The sequence below is a fragment of the Ceratotherium simum genome, chromosome 6 (assembly GCF_057802395.1).
Source record: "Ceratotherium simum simum isolate JZ-2026a chromosome 6, ASM5780239v1, whole genome shotgun sequence".
In the NCBI taxonomy this organism is placed as follows: Eukaryota; Metazoa; Chordata; class Mammalia; order Perissodactyla; family Rhinocerotidae; genus Ceratotherium; species Ceratotherium simum.
The window spans coordinates 56,511,822-56,532,451 of record NC_141905.1 but is presented as its reverse complement, the minus strand read 5'-3'; the positions used below and the strand labels follow the sequence as shown (position 1 = coordinate 56,532,451).

The 20,630-nt window shown below is 44.6% G+C and overlaps 1 protein-coding gene across 14 annotated transcripts in view; it reads left to right on the top strand.

Moving 5' to 3' along the window:
* The window catches only part of SORBS1 (sorbin and SH3 domain containing 1), a 219,596-nt gene that overhangs the window by 166,119 nt on the left and 32,847 nt on the right, over positions 1-20,630 (top strand). For 10 of the 14 annotated variants that reach the window (XM_087432317.1, XM_087432319.1, XM_087432318.1 and 7 more), the window contains 4 exons: positions 8,706-8,755; positions 13,875-14,047; positions 16,663-16,748; positions 20,191-20,358. In XM_087432317.1, coding sequence (XP_087288443.1) covers positions 8,706-8,755; positions 13,875-14,047; positions 16,663-16,748; positions 20,191-20,358 — 477 coding nt within the window. Of the gene's footprint in view, positions 1-3,778; positions 3,845-4,394; positions 4,497-8,705; positions 8,756-13,874; positions 14,048-14,531; positions 16,008-16,662; positions 16,749-20,190; positions 20,359-20,630 lie in introns of all 14 variants that reach the window. The other 4 variants (XM_087432324.1, XM_087432326.1, XM_087432321.1 and 1 more) reach the window with 2 other exon arrangements.

The window sequence follows — 20,630 nt, the reverse complement described above, 5'->3', positions numbered from 1 at the left end:
GTATTTCTTGCCAGAAGATCCCAGAGAGACATAACTAAATCATTTCTTGTCTTAGGACCTCCCACCACTAGCAACAAATATCACATGCCTTGTGGATGGCATTATTTCAGCCACTGGTTCAGTTCCTTGACTAGAATCTTTATGGCATACTGAAGACAAGCAGGAAAATGCATTACACCCTGAGAAGACCAGCAGCGTCACTGCTTTAAATAGAATTTTTGAAAGTACATGTGCAAGGGAAGAGCCTGGCAGGCCAAAAAGTGCCTCTCTCTGCAGATGTGGTCCACGAATGCAACCGCATTCATTACAGGTGACTCTTAGGGAATGGTTTCTATGAGTTAGGATAATATTTCCCAAAATTTGAAATGAGAGTTAAGAATTCCAGCAAATTTAGTGTTCACCCTACTTTCTGCAGCTTCCCTGTGATGTGTCTAAGTCGGCTTTGGTACCAATTGAATTTTGGCACTTAAAGGAGGATTTTCTTGGCCCTGCACCCAAAGGAGTATCAAACAGAAGGGAGATTTGAGCTCATTTTTCCACTGGAGGTGACTGGAAACTGATTTTAAGACTACTGTTACTTTAAAGTCTTAATTATTACAGCTGAAAAAAGAATTTACAGGTGGAGGGATTGTGTATAAAAATAAAACGTTTCATTAGATGTTCGTATGAGACTTTAAGCACTGAATCCAGCATTTGAATCACTATGATTTAGAATGGTAGTTTTATTTGCAGACAGGAATTAACTTTATACTTCAGTAAAATGTTAAATTCCATGGTGTATATTTTTCATTAAGATGAAGACAAAGAGAAATTAAGCTGATGCTCTGGAATTGCTAATTTGATTTAGCTATGCTGAGCTTTGTTTGAAAGTTCAGGTATTTTTGGAGTTAGGAGCACGTGACTTGCAAACATCCCACTTGTAGGAACAGGCGTTCCTCCTACCCTGTCCCCTCCTGGACGCTGTCTGCTAATAGCAGCTAAGCTGTCATGGATGAACAGCGCCACCTAATGACCAGTGGAGAGAGAAGCATCTAACCTAAAGTCGGTACCGTCTCCTCCTCCCTTCTCCAAAGCTTTGGTGAACACCTCACTTCTTTCTCCCCCTTTTTTCTCTGCTGTCCACCATTCAGACATCAATGAAGTCTACCTCAGGCAATCTTTTCCACATGCAAATATTTAACGGTATCCCAACCCTTTTCCTTTTCTTCTTTTTCTTAAAACCTGCCCAATTATCTCACAAAAACTTCTTTTGATATGTGTAGTTTCCCTCCCCCTCAAAAAAAGACCGTGATTGGTATATGTAATAATAATGCTATACTTTCATCAGGGAGAGCAAAAGCTATGAGCTTTAAATTACGCATGATAAAGAGTCCATGCCATTGATTTTTTGAGGTCCCTTTCAGAATCCACAAATTTCTAGTTGTCTCCTCATTTGCCAAATAACTAAATTAGTTTTATCTGAAATATTAACTTTTAGGAAAAGTTATGAAACAATATTTTCTAATTAATTGTGATTGGTTTGTTCTACTAAATCTAACAGTGCAAATAATTCTATTTTTTTAGCAATAGGCAGTCTTTTAGTCCCAGCATACAATAAATAGGCTCTGTGAATAGCTCAGTAAATTAACACTGTTTCTGGGCACCACACAACCAATCCAAACAAATGTTGAGAAGACAGTCCATTCGTGTATTGGGACCTTCCTATAATTTGTATCCTTACCCTAGTGTTGTGCTTCTTAATTATTTAAAGACTTAGAGCTGCTTTTCCAAAATGTCATTTTCTCTGAAGCAGTGAGAAGTCCTTCCATAGACCTTAGAGTCCTTCTTAAATGGGACTACTACTTATTGTGTAGCTCTTTTAAAGTAATAAAAGATAATACTTTTGAAGACTTGCCAAAATAACTTAGTCAATGCCCACTTCCTGAGGAACAGTGTTGAGATGAACGATTCCTTATGGTCTGCGTCATCCTAAGGGTGGGCTTGTTGTCTAGTTGAACCAAGTTGATGATTGGATATTATTCCCAGGGTTTGGGAAGAAGGTGTGGTGAGGAGAAAGTTTTTCTTCTCTTCACTTCTCTCCTACCCCAATCACTTTAGACCATAAAAGAGTAAGAGACATAAATAAAAGTGGTGTAAACCATGGGAGTTGTTTGGGAAGGTTTTTCAGTCATTCAGAAGCAGAATGAAATTAAAACTCCTACCAAATCTTGTGAATCATCATTTCTGTTTTTTATTCCACACCAACTCAGGACCCACACCCCCTGAGTGAGTAAAGCCTGCCAGAGCCGTGACACGAGACATCTACCTTGAACTCCTTTCCTCAGCCCCTTCGCTTAAAGCCACCCCAAAATGAGCTGAAATTTCATCAAGATCCTGACTGTAATACCTTTCAGCTCTAATCAGTTGTTGTAGAATATCAAATAATTCAAGACTCCAGAAACCATTTTTGGAGTGTTGTTTAAAACCAATTTAATTTGTAAACACTGTCTCAGTTTTTGCAGTAAAGAAAGAAATTAGTAGGGGTACCATAAATGACTTTAAAAAGTCTACTTCTCCAGATAAACAATCCAAGTGTATTAAATGCTTAAAGTGAAGGATAGTTGATAATAGCGCTTACTTTACAAATTGCAGAATATATATATGCAGAGGTTACATTACTGACCTGTTGCTGTCAGTGGTGACTTCACCTTGGAATCAGATTACTTTTCATTTGCAAATTCATTACAAAGAGCCTGAGTGTCAGCTTTTGCTTCTTTTTCCTCCTAATGATTTCTATAAGTAAGCTCAAGGCAAGTGTCACAATATAAGCCAGTTTGAATGCCACCATAGAGTTGGTTATAATGAAATTTGCACAAAATTCTAAGAGCTATTAATGATCTCTTCTCCTCAGAGGTCATTGTGTTCAAGTCTAAGTTGGCAGAACAAGAAGGGTCCACTCAGTGGGAGAGAGGTTCCAGAGTTAGAAGTGACTTGTAACTTCTGAATGTCCTACCCTCCAAGCCTCTCCGTTGTTAAACTTACGACAGTTCTCTGGCAGATTTCTGTTTTAGGAATGCAGCTCTAATTCTAACATGAAGAATTAAAGGAGAAAACAAAAATAACCGTATAGTCCATGGTTTAAATTCAAAGTATAAACTCGGTCTTCTAAGGGAGATGGGAGGTATGGGTCTACCACTAGGCATGTTGTCAAAGTCTGGTTAAATTACAAAAGGAGATTTTAAAAATTGTCTAGTGGAATTGTCTAGTTATACAGTGCGATATTTAACACTCATTATGTACATGGATTTCATTGCCACAAGCCGCAGAAAGCATATTTAGTTTAATTTACCCTCCATTAGCCAAATCTCCAAATTCACACATTGATTAACACATAATGAATTTTACAGTGGAGAAGACTGCTTCAAAAGTGTAGACTCTCAGTGTCAATCTTAGTTTGAAAAGAATGAGGAATTTAGAAGTTTCAATTTTTGTTCAAATTGCTATTAATGGTTTTTTCCCCTTTTTTTCTTAAATTTTCAATATTTAGAATTCAACAATGATTTAACCTTGAGACATAGACATAGAAACAAACTTCCCAGTTAATGTTTCCAGGTCCCAAGTTCTGCAGAGTCCCCAGGCAGCCTCCTTGGGAGGCTGAGCGTCTGCCCCTTTGCTTTGAGTTAACTTTCCTGTGTTGATACAGTTCTCCTAGTGTGCCCCTCTTTGTTTGAGCCAGTCTCCGTGTTTGTCTTTATGTCTTTATGCTCATTTCTTCATTTCCTCCTCTGCTTCCCGTCAGCCTCCCAAAAAGATATGGGATTATACTCCTGGAGACTGCTCTATCCTTCCTAGAGAGGATAGAAAGGTAATTCCTCTGTGCCTCCTCCGTGGGCTGTGTGTGTGCTCTCTAGCCTGGTTAGTGTGAGTGTGTCGTGGGGTTTTTCTTTTCTTTTCTTAAATCACTTTTTTTTTTTTAACTTGATAACTTTTTTTTTGGCTTAATGATAAAACTATTTAACAAAGTCTCTAAGACACTAATGTCTAAAAGTTTTTAAAGCAATGACTTATTCTTCTGACATATAGTATTTGTCACAGTCACCATACTCTGAAAAGAGAGAAAATAGGTATTTCCTTAAAGGTAGGTTCTTGTGGTATTTGTAATTCCTTTCTTTAGCAAGTAGAATAGAGTTTTCAAGCTCTGATAACTTCAGGATTTATTTTATATGCCTAATGTTGCATTCTCTGTTTTCCTGTCTTGAACTAATTTCTAGTGAGCCCTTGTGTTTTAGTCATGCCATCTTTGCCTTATTAATGTATAACCCTAAACAAATTCATTTTTCAAACTTAACCTTCCATTCCTCCTACCTTTCCTCTAAACTAAAACATTCTTTCCCATCTTTTCTTTCTTGAACCAGACTAATCTAGAAAAAGATCTCAACCTCTGCCAGACACAGTTAGAGGCAGATTTAGAAAAAATGGAGACGCTTAATAAAGCACCCAGTGCAAACCTGGCACAGGTATTTCCCTGTTTTTCTCATGCCATCAGTTCCTTTTCCAGTTCTGTTTTGTTTTCTTCTTTGTTCTATGCTTTTTGATGTAGTTGAGGTGATGAATGGTTCTTCTGGTTATTTTTAAGCTGCATGCCTTTCTAACTCCTGTTTTAGATTCCTCTTCCCCTGACTTAATTTTTGCTTGGATTTCGAGGTTGGCATCTTCCTTAAAGGGGATTTTTTAAATATATGCAGAGTGGCTGGTAATTTAAACTGCTCCCCCCACCTTCTTATTCATTCTGTTTCTCTGCTTTCAGGAGGTGACTCTTTAAACTTCCCTTCCTTTGCCTGGGTATACCTTCTCTGAATTTTCAGGGAGCCATTTGTTGGGCAATTTCCTTGTGTTTTTTTGCAACCCTGGGAGATACCAACCTCAGAGATCATTTTCAAAAACACAGCAGGAGTGATTTCAGTGCCTCTTACATGCATGGCACTGTGAGAGTAGTAGTATTTGTAATTTGAAAGGTGAGAAAGTTCTCAATGAAAAAAATGCACTCCAGAGGCCAGACGGCCTGGCAACAAACAATCATTTGAAACTCAACCTGTGCTGCTATATTTAAAGGGAGTTATGTCAAAATGTGGTTTATTAAAGGGTATGTCAGAAAGAGAGAGTCCGAGGTAAATGGGTTCCCAAGGGGGGAAAAATACCAAATGTTTGGAGAACTGCCCCCAGGGCTCTCAGACAAAACAAGAGAGACCCTGCAAGGAAAGGAGATCTTTACAGAAAATAAAGGGAATTCAGACACTGCTGAAGGGGTTAGGAAGGTCCACAAGCTACGGCAAGAAAAGTGGAAAATGCTAGCGGGTCATGTTATACTTAAGCAGAACTAAGACAAGAAAGGTCAGACGACCAGTGTGAGTGATTTGGGTACAAAAAGTCATGAGTGTCAGAAACTCAAACCAGGGAAGGAGTGAAAAACACCAGGGGATTATGGCAGCAGCTAAGGGAGCCTGGGATAAGAGGGTAAGAAGCCAAGGAATGGCAGGCAGGTCAGGGGAGTTGGGGTTTCAAATACAGATTCACCAAAGGATGGGGCAGCCAGCAGTGCCTTGAGAACTTAGAGGAGGCACAGAAGGTGAGCGACAGTGCACACCATCAAGGCAGGTAAGTGATGGGGCGGGGGATGTGGGGGCTGAGTTTTCAACCAGGGTAGTGTCCGGAACCAGCTGTAGCCCCTGTGGGACTGAAGGTCTGAGCTAGTTCTAGAGCGAGAACTGTGGCTGCAGGTAAGTCCTAAAGTGAGCTGGGCAGGACAGGAGCGCTGAGGTTACGGGTCAGCCAAAGATGAATCAGGGCCCTTTTCAAGGTAGTCTAAAATAACAAGAGTGGTTCTGCAACACACGTGAGCAGGAAAGGCAGCTGGAGAACTGCTGAACTAACTGCAGCCTCCATGAGGCCAGAGACAGCTTCTGGTGCTAGACCCCCACCCGGGGCAAGGTGGGCACAGAGAAGTGTCTGATACATAAATGAATAATCTTCACGTTGGTCAGTTACCTGTTCGCCATTCATTCCTAATATGTATGATACATACTGAGGGAGCTTCTAAATCACACAAAAATGGACTTTGCCTTCAGGAACATGACAGTTTAGTCACATTCATAAATAAAGGATCTCCAACAGTACACAGCAGTGCCTGCTAAGAGCTAAATGAATGGTATAGGCTCTAAGTGCCAGGAGAAAGAGAAATCTTGGGGAAAATCAGGGAAACAGAGGAGTTAGCTGAGATTTTAAAAGATGGATGGAACTTAGGGACATGGTGAAAGTAGGGGGCATCCATTTAAGGCATGGAAAAGCACAGTAGTGAACATGTTTAGGATGTATTCAGGGAATAAAGTAGATGAATTCAGCTGTAATAGAAAATTGGGCGTGGCAATAGTAGGAGGGAGGTTTGGGAAAGAGGGTTGACCCTGGATTGTAGAGGCTCAGAAAATATGGTTAAGGAGATGATTGATTTTTCCCTCAGACCATTGATGCAATTCAGGAAGTGTTTTAGGAAGGTTAGTGTCATCACTCTGGAGAGGACGAATTGAAGGGAAAACCTCCAGTTGGAGATTGTGAGGGCAAGGAGGCTACTGCAGTAGTCCAGGCATGTAGTGATGAGAGCCCATACTCCAGGGCACCAGCGTGGAGGGAGGGGAAGAGTAGATGTGAGAGGGATCACAGAGGAAATTGCAATGGGACATTTTAACTAATTGGTGTGAAGAACAAAGAACTGGGGGGTGGGATGGAGAAAAAGACAACTCGAGGGTTTTGGCCAGGAAGGTGGAAGAATGGAGACATCAGTATGTCACATAAGAAAGATGGGGAGAAAAATCAGTGTAGAGGTATGATGAAGGAGTTTGCTTTAGGTAGTTTATTTTTGAGGTGTTGGTTGGGTATCACAGAGAGAACATCCAATAGGTGCTTGGAAATATAAGACTAGGTCTCATGAGAGAAGCAGGGGCTTACAAAGTCAATTGGAGTCACCCGAAGAAAGATGATGGTTGACATCCAGAGCAGATGAAGGGACCCGACCTGGGAGTAGATGCAAGATTGAAGGGAGAATCATGTTGAGAGAAAGAATGAGAGACCAACAACTACCCCTTGGGATGTTGGACAACATGGAACAGGAGAAGGGGGAGGTCAGAGGAAGAACAGTTGAGAGAGATGGGAGGAAAAGTGAGTGATGGAGCAAGAGGAGAAAGTGGAAGAACGGCCCAGTGCTCCGGAGAGGTCCCAAGAGATTGGTTCCGAGAAAAGGTCCATGGATTTGATAACCAAGAGGCTTCTAAAAACTTCAGAGGTTGCTGGGTGAGCACTTGATGGGAGCTAGAGTATGTGGTGAGGAATTAGGGGGTCCCCAAGGGGCACAGCACTGATCAAAAGATGTGGTCAGGAAGCAAGGGGGTGGCATATTCTCAGAGGACCCAGCAGGGTTGTGCACAAGCAGTTCCAAGATGGAGACCAGGGCATCATCCTCAAAGCGGGATGAAGACCCAGAATGGGACAGGTGCCAAGGGTGGGAGACTCCAGGAGGGGATGGGTAGGAGAGACCAGTGCAGGCAAAAAGACTGGAAGGATGAATGTGGAGGTTAGAGCGGGGCCTTCTCTGAGGAATAATTGGGGCGCGGTGGAGTGTGGGTGCAGAGGTGCCCTGAGAAATGACCCAGCAGGCTGAGGGTTGGTGTTTCAGCAGGCAGAGGGCCAGCTGAGTGAGCCCTGATGAAGGTTGCCTCCCCTCCCATCATCTCTTCCCTCTTTCATAATCTCTTCCTTCCTTTTCTTTCTCCTGGTGTTTCTCTTTCTTTCCTTTCTCCAAATATCTCTCCTCCAAATAGCTTGCTTTCTTTGAAATGGTCGTTATTAGAGATAGGAGTATCTTTAAAAGTTAACTTTTTCATTGATTTATTCAACTATCACATTTATTTTTAAAAACAAGTATATTGAGCCCTGTGCCTTTTTCTGTCCAAGACAACAACAGAAATCCTACAATACGTAATTATATTGCTTTTCCTCTGCATGTAGCTCTCATTTAATTGTTTTCCTCCTTTTGCATAGTGGCCTGTAATTTTATAAAATGTTCCCCCACTCATGCTGAAATGGTCATTAATAGGTTTTGTGGAGCTATATTTCTCCCCATTTCCACACTTCTGAATCTGCACTGGTAAACAAATTATCTAAATATATTATGGTCTTTTGAAATGCATTTCTGTTCATTCTGTACCTAAAGTGTCGGATGACCCTCTCTCTGGATGTGGCATCTGGGGCGCATGAAGGAGTCTGGTGGGCTTGGCAGGGGGCAGTCTGAGGCCTGGGGATAAGCTGGTGAAGGGTTTCCTGTGCACGTCACGAATGCATGTTGGCCAAATGGTGGACCAGTCCACCTAGTGGGCCTGTGACTGAAGATAAATATAAGGAACGGGCTATCTCCTCACCCACCCAGAGAGCCTTGGCTGCAGCCACTGGAAGACAAAAGGCCAGAGTGTGAGAGAGCCCGCTTGCCCAGAATCCTCCTCCTAGAGAAAGAGTACCGCCCTCCATCAGCACTGAGACCTTTCCAGCCAGGCTCCCTGTCTCCCAGAGGTCTTTATCTAAATTAGGAAAGGAAAGGGACTTCTCTCTTAGCCCCCTTGGCTTGAAACATCTGAGTCAAAATAAATCATCTACACTTTTTTTTTTTTTTTTGACATTTACAGAGCTCAGCAGTCAGCCCCACTCCGGAAATTTCTTCAGAGCCTCCTGGATAGTAAGTTGCCACTTTGTTTACATGGCTTAATGTATGAAATGTCAGAAATAGGGAGAGGCTTGTGTTTGGGGTCCAAGTGTGTTATTTGTAGCAGTCTAGTGGCTTTGAATGATGTACAGTTTGCTAATAAGTAGCAATTTAATTGTAGTCTTCTAATGATTTCTCTTCTGTTTTCTCCTCCTCTTCCAAATTAATTTTGTGATGATTCATATTACCTTGATAAGCTTTTTTCCCGGTATTGGCAACTTTACCTTTAGAACGTGAGTTTATGTGTCTGAGTTTAGAATCAAAGTTCTCCTCATTTGCTGGTTCTTGGAGGGAGGGTGTGTGTGACTGAGACAGGACGCATCCAGTATAAAGGTGGGGGAATGGTGGGGCTGGGTCCTTGGCTGGACCTGTCACAGGGAAAGATGGGACTGAGAGGGGGCTAACTTGTCTGATTCTCAGAGATGTGGCTTTATTTTCCCAAACCAGCCTTAGGATTCTGTCTGGGAGAGGTGTGCGCTCCTCAATCACTTCTTCATGGTGTAACTACCAGCCTCCTTTCCCCCTCCCTCAAACCATCCTGAGTCCTCTTCCAGATTACTTGTCTCAGTACTTGGCTATGCGGTTATTGTCCCTGCTGAAGATGTTTCAGTGCTGCCCCTCCCTCTTACATATATGGTAAATAGCAAGCATTTTAGCTTGTGTACATAGGCCCCAAGTGAGCTTTCCTATCCCCAATCTCATGGTAGTGCCTCTAATGGCACTTACTTCTCTTGCTGTATACGTGAATTATGCTCTTGTGTTTTTATAACTGCTATAAATTATAAACTCAAAACACAAACCACCTGAAGAACTATATGAACCATTAAAGACTCCCCTGGACCTTAAAAATGTGTCCAAAATCTGTGTGCATATAAGCATTTAATTTCATAGAATCATTTATTCCACCAATATTTATTGAACAACAGTGCTAGGCACCTGGCATGCAAACTTTAATAAGATAAACTGCCTGCCATCAAGGGGCTCAGAGTGTAATGGGGAGACAGACTTGTAAATAACAATCAGAATCCACTGTGGTAAATGCAATAATGGGAGTCAAGCGGGAGTGAGCACCTCTGTTTTGTGGGGGAGGAAGGGAAGGCTTTATAGAGGAGCAGCAAATAAAAAATGAATAACAATAACATAATTTTATAAATACGAAAAATTTTTTTCGTGCAATAAAAAAGCTATAAGATGAAATCGCCCTCTCCAGATTGTCTAGACTCCCTTTTCCAAAGGCACAGTTAATAACAGTTACTTTTTTTTTGTTCCTGAAAACACCAAGTGGTTTTGAACCGTGAATTCCATGAGCCTGGAATTTTTTGTCTGTTTGGTTCCCTCTTGAATCTCCACCCAGGAGAGTGATTGATACTTAATAGGTGCTCAATAAGTATTTGTTGAGTGAATAAAATGAGCAGTGGAATGACATAATGAGATCTTTTCTAGAAATATCATTGGCAGTGGTTTGCAAAGATCATTGGAGGGAGTCAGGGCTGAAGATTGGGGAGTGATTGTGTGTTTACTGCAGAGGTGTAGGTGAGCAGTGGTGAGGGGGTGGCCAGGGAGGTAGAGAGCGTAGGGATTAATGTGAGCTGTGTCAAGGATAGGGAGTAAGCAGGACTTCGTGACTGATTAGGTTTGGGGAGCAAGGTGAGGGAGAAGGGGGTTGATTCCCTGGGCTCTCTGTCTTGGGTGATGGGAGATAGAGGATCAGAGCTGTGTTTGGTTTGGGACATGTTTGGTTTAAGATGCCTGAGGAACATCCAAGTGGAGATTTCTAGAAGGCAGTTGAATGCGTGTGTCTAGAGCTCAAAAGAAAGGTCTAGATAGATAACAGATTTGAAAGTGGACTATCTCACCACACCTATTACTTTTGCACATGAAAGAAATTGAGACTGAGAGAAACAGGTTGTTTCCAAGTTTTTAAACAGAGCAGGTTTGCCTCAGCTGATCCACATTCCTTATTGGAGTCAGGCTGGAATCACAGCCTGCCAGGACCCCGCCCGCCTCCTCTAGAGCCCCCTTTAGCACAACTGGAAACAGTTGGCCCCAAGATGATGGCTCTCTTCTCTCACTTCATTCTTCCAGTGAGAGCGTTTTTGTTGAATCCCCTGGAAACTCAGCAGCCGGCTCTGCCTCTTAGGCACACTGTCTCCTCCTGGCTTGCTCCTTCTGACCTGAGAACTGGCTCAACACAAGCTGCTGAGAGCTGAGCTTCTGGACTGGACTTGTTAAGTAGTCAGTAGCTGCTAATCCTGATGGGGCCTTTCTCAGTCAGCTTGGTTGAGGCTTTTCTCATCCTCTCTCATCTATTTGAACGCAACAGGCATCCAACAACTCTGTGACCTTCTGCAAATGCCTTCACCACTCTGGTCCTCAGTTTCCCCTTTGGTACAGTGGAACAATGTTGTCTGTCTTTCCAACTTTAGGAGATCTGATGGAGATGATACATTTAAAAACATTGTTCTAGAGCTTTTAGATATTGTTTTTAAACAAGTAGCACCTCCGTTGCAAAGTGTTACACATCTGGAGAAAACATGTTGGCATCAGTATCAGAAGGAAAACAATTGGCTATAGCAAATCCATTCTGAGAGGTTTCCTGAGTGCTAGTTTGTTGTTCTAGTGGAAAAGCAGGAAAAAATGGTGATAATGGTGGACTAAAGCCAGAAAATGGGGTGGCTGTGGGTGGGAAGTGAGTTCTGATCACTGATGAGGTAGAGGACGCATGAGGTCAGGCATCCGGTTACGGCCAAGAGTCGTGACCAAGATTAGGAGGAACTAGGCAAGATGGGGTTGGAAGTTCTGACTGAGGCTGAGGCACTTCAAAGGGCAGCAGGGGAGAAGCTGCTGTCACAGTCACTCCCCAGCGCTCAGGGAGGTCTGGAAGCCCCACACCAGGGCCAGCAGGGCTTTAGAGACTGTCCCCTCGCAAAATGGACCTCAGTCACCACAACTGTTGGTTGGCAAGGCTAAAGGATATCCATACCTGGATCGTTTTTGCAGTTGAGGTTGTACAAAAGCAGAAACATGGGGTTAAAGTGAAGGACAAAATTGGAAAATGCAACCACAACGAGAGCATGGACTGTGAAAGGGAAATTTAAAAACGGGGCAGATTTATTTTTAATCACAAAATTCAAAGTTAAAGCCAGTTTCGATGAGCTTACATTTATTGAAATTGGCCACAACCTTACAAGTCACCTTTAGGGGTCCTCCAGCCCTCTAGCAAGAGTTGATGGCTTTTATCAATCAGAACCTGGCGGGGGGCGGCGGGACGGGAGGTGGGGGGGGGTGGGAGGGGGGGAAGGGGGGAGGTGAGCGCCCCCTGCAGGCAGAAGCAGGAGAGCCAAAAGCTGTGTGGATGGCAGCCCTTGTCCCTAGGCCTAGCCCCCCAGCCTGGCAAGCCATGCCTTGTCATCTCTAGGGGTGGGAGTGGGCACCTCCAGGCAGGGGCCAGGGGTACCAGTAAGGACAGCCAGCCTAAGCCTGGGCCATCCTAATTCCGGGCAGTCTTACTCTTCCACCATTCTGATGACTCTGTGGTCACCGATGTCAGGAGCTGGGAGTGAATGTGATATAATTCTTATACTTGTGGGAGAATTTCTAAATACATAATTTCACAAAGACATATCCTTAGATCATGTGCGCCAATTTTACTTTCAGAAAATGTGACCTTTTATTCATTCAACAAATATTTATTGAGTGTGCCTGTGGACCCTAGAGTGTAGTGGGCTCCTGCAAACAAGGGCACAGCCTGGGGAAAGAGACTCGCCCCGGCCTTCCCCCGGCCGGAGGTTTCTCGTCTGAGACGCACACCCTGGAGACTGCTGTGTCTACTTACTTCCCTCACATGCTTTTACCTTCTCAGCTTTGAGGGTTGGTTTTCTTTTCCCATAGATTCCCAGTAATGTTCTTCTGTCTCGGCTGAGGAAAAGGGAAAAGCATTTCATTCCCTGACCTAGGCCAGAGAGAATGATATATGAGTGTTCACTATCATAATTCTTTAAGCTTTCCTATACACTTGATCATATTCATAATAAAATATTGGGATGAAGAAATTGGAATGAAGCTGTATACATCTTCAGAGCTTGAGAAGTCCATACTGATACCAATAAAGTGAAATCAGTAGGATTGAAAAGCACCCTAGCAGAAGCCTGAGTACTTTTGTGAGAAGGGGTCATTCACTTGTCTGAGTGAGAGAGTGCGTGCGTGTGAGTGTGTGTACACGTGTCAGTGGGTGAGGCGTAGAAAACTGGGATTAGGGGAAGGGGAGGGAGGGCTTCAGTGAGTAAGTGCTCTTAGATTTTTCTGTGCCTCACCTCATTCCAAAAGGGATTTGTGGTAACTTGCAAAAATACCTAGAATTTCAACAAGATAAAAATAAACAAAGGATATAAATGAGCAGTAGTTTATACTCATAACGCATGTCATAAGGTTCTGAATACAAATTTTGAAAGAAGTGGGTGTAAAATGGCTGGGATGATAAGAGCAGATAGAATCCCAGGTTCCAGCTGCACTTGGTGGCTGATTTTCCTGGAGACCCAGGACAGCTGAGCCTCTTCCTTTCACTGCTGATTTTAATTGTGAAGAATAACCCAGAAAATAATCCAAGTAGTGAACTTGTAAGTCACCAACTCTGGCTGGTGACATGTCAGAGGCTCTACTCATGTCCTCGACTGTTCTACCTTGTGTGCAGCCACTGGGCCCCCAGCACCCCTTTCCCGTCCCCTCCTCCCAGTCTGTCTCCTGACCTCCCCCATACCCTCCCCCACCTCTGCTCCTGCCCTCCCTCCCCAGGCAGTGTTTCTCAGAGTTATTCTTTTAAAGCACAAGTGCAGTTGTCTCAGAGTACTTTGCTGTTTGGACATGATTCCTGAGCCTTCAGGGGCACCCGTGGGCCTGTCTTGTCTGTAAAACTCGATGTCTAAGTTCTACTTAGAATGCCCTTTAGAAAGGAGGGTGCTTGATTAGGATGTCAGGAAGTGTTTCTTATCCTCAGTTGGTAATGTGCTTTTTAGAAAAATGTTAAAAATACTAATTTCTATTCTTTCTTTGTTTTTCCTCTTCTCTCTTTCCTTTAACATTGTATTGTTCATAGTATATATTCTTCCAACTTCCACGCAGTAAAGAGGGAATCAGATGGGGCTCCTGGGGACCTGGCTAGCTTGGAGAACGAGAGGCAGATTTATAAAAGCGTCCTGGAAGGTGGAGACATCCCTCTCCAGGGCCTGAGTGGGCTCAAGCGACCATCCAGCTCGGCCTCCACTAAAGGTAACTGAGCATAGCCTGCAGGCCTCCCGGCCGTCCACACTGCTCTCAGGGTGTTGGCAGTGGGTGAACCTCCACCACGGAAATAAGGTTGCCTTGTTCAGATCCCTGTCCAGGTGTTTGAGTGCTCTGAGCCCCTCCCCTAGTTTCTCACCGGCCATTTTTCTTTCTGGTGTTAATAGTTTCCCTTCCTTTGAACCCCCATCCTTGCTCTCCCTGAAGCGTCTCTCTTTTTTCGTTCTGATTCCCTTTTCTTAGAAATTAGCTGAGCTTTAGCCCTTCCTAACTCTAGTAGGGTGGCCATTTTTCGTTGCATCTTTGCACCTGCTTTGCAGCACAGATTATTTTGCTTCCAGATATCAACTGGAAATTTAAAAAAAAAAGCCCTTATGACAAATGAGCATGTTACCTCTCCTTTTTTTTTTTTTTTAGCAGCTTTCAGCTTTAACCTAATGGGTCTGTTTATTTTATTCTGCATGCTTTCCAGTGGATCGTAAAGGTGGGAATGCTCACATGATTTCTTCATCTTCGGTTCATAGCCGAACGGTTAACACTAGCAATGCGTTAGGCCCTGTATGTAAGCACAAGAAACCCCTGTCGGCTGCGAAAGCCTGCATTTCAGAAATCCTTCCTTCCAAATTCAAACCCAGGCTCTCTGCTCCCAGCACTCTTTTGCAGGAACAGAAGAGCATACTCTTGCCATCAGAAAAGGCTCAGAGCTGTGAGAACCTTTGTGTTTCAGTTTCTTTGAATGATTCCAAAAGAAGTCTCCCCCTCCAAGTGGGGGGGAGCATCGAGAACCTGCTCATGCACTCCCGGCGGGATTATGACAGCAAGTCAAGCAGTACCATGAGCCTGCAGGAGTACAGCACCAGTGCCAGGAGGCCCTGCCCTCTCTCCAGAAAGGCTGGGTTGCAGTTTTCTATGTTCTACCGGGACATGCACCAGATCAACCGAGCTGGCCTCTTCCTGGGATCTGTCTCCTCCTCCAGTGTGCGGGATCTTGCCTCCCACTTTGAAAGGAGCAGCCTGGCATTGGCCAGGGGTGAGCTGGGCACCAGTCAGGAGAGTTCAGAGCACATCCCTAAGCACACTGTCTCCTCCCGCATCACAGCTTTTGAGCAGCTGATTCAGCGGTCCCGTTCCATGCCATCCCTGGACCTGTCCGGCCGGCTGAGCAAGTCCCCTACACCTATGTTGTCCCGGAGTGGCCTGACTTCGGCCCGCTCCGCCGAGTCCCTCCTGGAGTCAACCAAGCTCCGGCCCAGGGAGATGGACGGGATGAACCCCGGGGGCGTCTATGCCTCCCCAACAAGTAGCAATATGGTGGACCCCACCCTGGGCTTCAGGGGCCTCGTGCCTTCTGAGCCCCTCTCTGCCTGCTCCGATGAGCTCGACCGCTATTCAAACATCTCCAGTGACAGCAGAGAGGGCAGCAGTGGCAGTGTTCACGGAGACTTCCCCAGACACCGCCTCAACAAGTGTAAGGGCACCTGCCCGGCCTCGTACACCCGCTTCACCACCATCCGGAAGCACGAGCAGCAGCAGAGCTCCAGACAGCCTGAGTGGCGCCCGGACTCCAGAGGGGACAAGAGCATGCTCCTCAGGAACATCTACCTGATGAGCCCCCTCCCTTTTCGGTTGAAAAAGCCTCTCCAGCACTACCCCAGACAGCCTTCCCCTGGTGACTTCTCAGGACCCCGGGCGAGCCAGAAGCCAGACCTCCCCAGTCAGCCCCATCAGGACGAGCCCCTCTCTGGGGGAAAGCCCTCAGTTCCCAAACGCCTGTCCTCCCGACACACCATGGCCAGGCTCAGCCGGGTCTCAGAGGCCCCTCAGGAGAGACCCGCGGTCCCCGAGGCCTGCCCGAGAGCCTTTACTAACGGGAACTCTGTGCCGTACTCAGACCACGGCCTGGACAGGAACAACAACCCACAAAGTGCACTGGGAGCGTCCCTTGGAGGTGGCATTTTATGTATTTGCCGGTCTCACCTCACCCGTCTCTCCACTGTGCTTGCTTTGTCCCTCCTCCCGTGTGCCCTTGGTGCTCATTTTCTGGTCCGTCCTTTGTTTTCTGTTTGTTTTGCTTGGCAATTAATCATGGCTCGTAGTGGCTGCACTTCTTTAAAAACAAAGCCCTCATGTCATTTAGACTAACCACCAAACTCTGTTTCGAAAGAAAAATTGGCCGTTTAGCTCATCTGAGAAATTGGTTCATTTGAACTCCTGAACCCCTTGCCGTTGGCACCAATCCCGACTCACCTGTCGTTTTTTGAGAGGCAGCCTCTCTCGGTGGCCCTGTGTGTGTGTGAGTGTACGGTGTGTCCCCGTGAGATCCTGCACGCCTCTCACTAGGGACACTTTACAAAGAAGGTCCTCTCTCTTTGCTCACCTTTTGTCTTCTGATTAGTTTTCTTTGTATTAAACCAGTTCACAAATAAATCCAAAAAGTGGGAGGGGTGATCTGGGTTTTTTTTCCTTCAGAATTTGATTATTGGTCATTGGTCTCAACAATGGTGAAAACTTGATATTTATCATGGATTAAAGGTGAAATCTTTTCCTAATCTGGCTTCCCACTAAATCTTTGCCTATTTTAATTCTACTTTGTTGTTTTGAAGATTCAGAATCACCAAGACATTTTATACCAGCCGATTACTTGGAATCCACGGAAGAATTTATTCGAAGGCGTCATGATGATAAAGAGGTAAATGCCATCTTTAAAATCTCTTAGCTCTTGCACAGATTAAAAATATGAAGGAAGTGGGGCCGGCCTGGTGGCACAGTGGTTAAGTGCGCGTGCTCTGCTTTGGCGGCCCGGGGTTCACAGGTTCGGATCCCTGGATGCGCACTGACGCACTGCTTGTCAAGCCATGCTGTGGCGGCGTCCCATATAAAGTAGAGGAAGGTGGGCACGGATGTTAGCGCAGGGCCAATCTTCCTCAGCAAAAAAGAGGAGTGATTGGCATCGGATGTTAGCTCAGGCTAATCTTCCTCACACACACACACACACACACAAATGTATATATATATGACGGAAGAAAACATTCTAGACATCTGTCAGAGAGGTGATATGGCCTAGCAATTGGAAGCAAAGATTGGGGTTTTCACAAGTGACTTTTTATATGACATAGGCTCAGTCATTCCTCTTTTAGTCCGCTTTTCCAAAAAGTAGGACTGATTACCCCAAGGCACTAGGTTCTAAATGCCAAGTGCAGCCAGTGCTGCTGCACAGGAGGTTGCCCTCCACTGCGTTCAGTGCCTTGTAAGGGGAACCTTGAGTTTGCTTCACTCTTTCATCCCTCCCCTTAACCCCCGCCTTATTGTTCTCTAGGGAAATCCACCCACATATTTCTCCAATACTGCCCACCCCTCTGTTGGCACAAAGCACAGTTCATATTGGGAAGGATGCTGTAGGAGAAAGAGGAAACTGAAAAATAATGACCATGATACATTTTGTAAAACAATTTGGAGAAGTTGCCTTTAACTCAGAAGAAGAGGGATACCCCAATAAATGTTGGTAAATCCCAGCCAAGAACTTCGGGATGTGGACTTTTTTGTGTAGCTACTGAAATGTCTGTGCTGCATTGGTATGACTGATGGCTGGGAAAGGAGCCCATCCTCTTTGAGGTTTAGAAAGAGGTAGTTCTATATATCCCCTTAAATGGGCAAAATCACAAGTTTCTGTTGTGATAAAGTGTTGTTAAGAGGCCTGCTTTCTGGACTTTGCATTCCCAGGAGAAGGAGTCCTGTAGATTAAACAAACTCTGATGCCCATTTTCCTTTAATGACTTAAGAGATGGAAGAATTGCTTTGAACCGGGTGGCGGGAGGGGGAGGGTGCTCATGTGTACACAGCTCTGTCCCTTTCCCTGTAAAGTCTGAAGCCCTTTTTCTATGTTGTTCTGTTTTCTTGAGTGGTTTCCGAGTTTAGGATTTTCCTTAAGGATTTAGGGCAAGGCTGACTATGAGGAGAGCTGGATTATATCATTGCTGCCAGATAGTGAGACAAAAGACAAAAGAGAGACCATAGCTCTCCCCCTCTCCAGGCATAATACAGACAGTATTCAGTAAGATGCTTGCACCCATCCGTGGGAAGAAACAGGAGGAAGCATTAGATATGGAGAATTATTTGTAATAACGAGGTGAAAAACTCACATACAATAGGTATTCATCAAGCCACAGAACAGATTCATTTCTAGTCACTGTCACCGAGATACAAGACTCCCACCTGTGGTAGCCTGGGCTGCTATGATGAAAGAAGAGGATATTCCATTTTGCTAGTTAAACCCTGTATCCAACATGGAAGGTTTTGTGATAGAGTTCTTGCCTACCACACCGGCGGCATATTTTACTTAGTTGGTTTAGCAATTGCTGTGTTAAAAGGTGCATACAGAAGGTGAGCAGCTTGTTTCCTAAATAACACTGGCTCACAGATGCTTAAAAATTTTGTGTCTTTGTCCATGGTTTTTGGCTTATGTGGTTAAACGATGAGAATGTGGATTTACCAAGGTCAGATTCAAGCACTGGGTTGGAGCTTTGCTCCATTTGCTGTCCACTTTCATTGATTTTATGTAACCTTGGCCAGAGCACCAGGGGTATGGCAGCCTCAAGCATCAGTCCGTTCCCATGGCCACAGAAACAACTCACACTTCCCAGCTAATAGAGTGGCAGTCCTGGCATTTTTCTATGCAAATGCTTTATTATTAAGATTGATGATATGGCATTTCAGAAAATGAGAACGTGTCAGTCCTAGAAGGGACATTAGTGGTCATCTAGCCAATCCTCTTGTTTTATGCAGGAAATGACCCCACCAGGGTAGTGGCTTGCCCGGGGCCACATAGCACATTAACTTATACCAGAAGCAGAGCTAGAAACCAGGGCTCTACAAAGCACTTTTTCGTGTCTTTTCTCATTTAGTCTTTACAACTTGCCTGAACACTGGAAATCCCACAGCCGTTTTATTATTTGTTGACCCTGGAGAAAAATAGAAAAATGGGCCCACCATCCTTTGGGGCTAGGTGTCACTTGAGTCATTCAGTTGCCTGCTAGAAGAAGACTAATGTTTTATTGACAATGCTAAGAATGATCAGTTCTAATTAATGCTTTCCTATAAAGAATGTTAATCCCAGGAACGTATGATTGGTATGGAATAAGAAAATACCTTAAAATTCTATTCTATGGGGTCATTTCTGTAGGCAATGAGGACATTTGGTAAAATGCAACATTACTTAATTATTTTAAAAGGCCTTTAAAAATAGAAATAGATGACTATTTCCTTAGTTTAGGAGAGGATATTTCTTCTAAAGCCAAGTGCCATTATTCTTAGTTTATCTTCCCTATTTATATTCTACATCATTCCCTTAAGCTCAGTTTAATTTCACCTAATAAAGAAATTTCACCTAAGTAAAAAAGTACCTAAGAAAGTAACTGATGCTGTCTGCTAGTTACATAGCCTTTGGTGCATGTGCTAAGGCCTCCTAAAAATTGTACCCGGAAGAAGGATTGGGTGGCCTAGGAGAAGGGGTGCCATATTTTCAGAAATGGGCATCTCTACTCTTTCGAGCATGTTAGAGTAACAGACATAGGAAGCACAAAAATGACCTAGTTGCCATAGACCCCCACCTAGCCAAAGCCCATAGCAGGCCTGATTTGGGCAGGAGAAATCAGCCAGCCCTGGTCCCACCATGGGAATACACTGTGGGAACTCATCACTGACTCAGCCAGGTAAGGAAGCACTTCCAGCCCCACGTCACCAGCCCAGCATGCTTGTGAATGCTCTGGATGTACCCTGGGTCACCTGGCCTTTGCTGCCCGTGTATCAGGAGGCAGGAAGGAAGCTTTTGGCTGAGCCAGGGGATAGTTTGTAGACAGTGTAACTGTATAGAATTCATCCTTCCCGTGTCCCAGCGCTCCCCAGGTGGGTTTCTCCTGTGCAGTGCTGTCTCCTTCCTACACAGTGCGTGGGGGTGGGGGGGTTTTGGTTACAACAGGAACATAGTAGTTGTGACCATAAAGCCCCTCTGACATCTGACCTTAAAGTTTCCTCCCTATTGACCCAGCACCTTTTCCCGTAGTTGTTTTTGTTGGCAGTTTTCCAATACCCTGGACCAGATGATTCACTGCCCATTTTATGCAATTTCATGGCAGAAACTTTTAGCGGACCAGAGACGACTTAAACGAGAGCAAGAAGAAGCCGATATTGCAGCTCGACGCCACACGGGCGTCATTCCGACGCACCATCAGTTTATCACTAATGAGCGCTTTGGGGACCTCCTCAATATAGACGATACGGCAAAAAGGAAATCTGGGTCAGAGGTCTGTTTTGGTCGCCTCGATCTGCTGCTTGACCCAAAGCAATATTTGCCTCCCTTCAGCATTGCCCTCGGGAGGCCAGATTAGTTCTCCCAACAGCATCTGTCATCCTGGCTTCCTTAGGCTTGCTTTGGCTCTGCTGTGGCTGGTCAGTGGACATGACTCCCATTACGTCCTGTGCCCTGTATGTTCAAGCATGCCTGGCTGTGGGGCCTGGATCTGCTGGCGTACACCCCTAATGCATGCCTTAGAGCATTGGCTGCCTTCATGAGTCC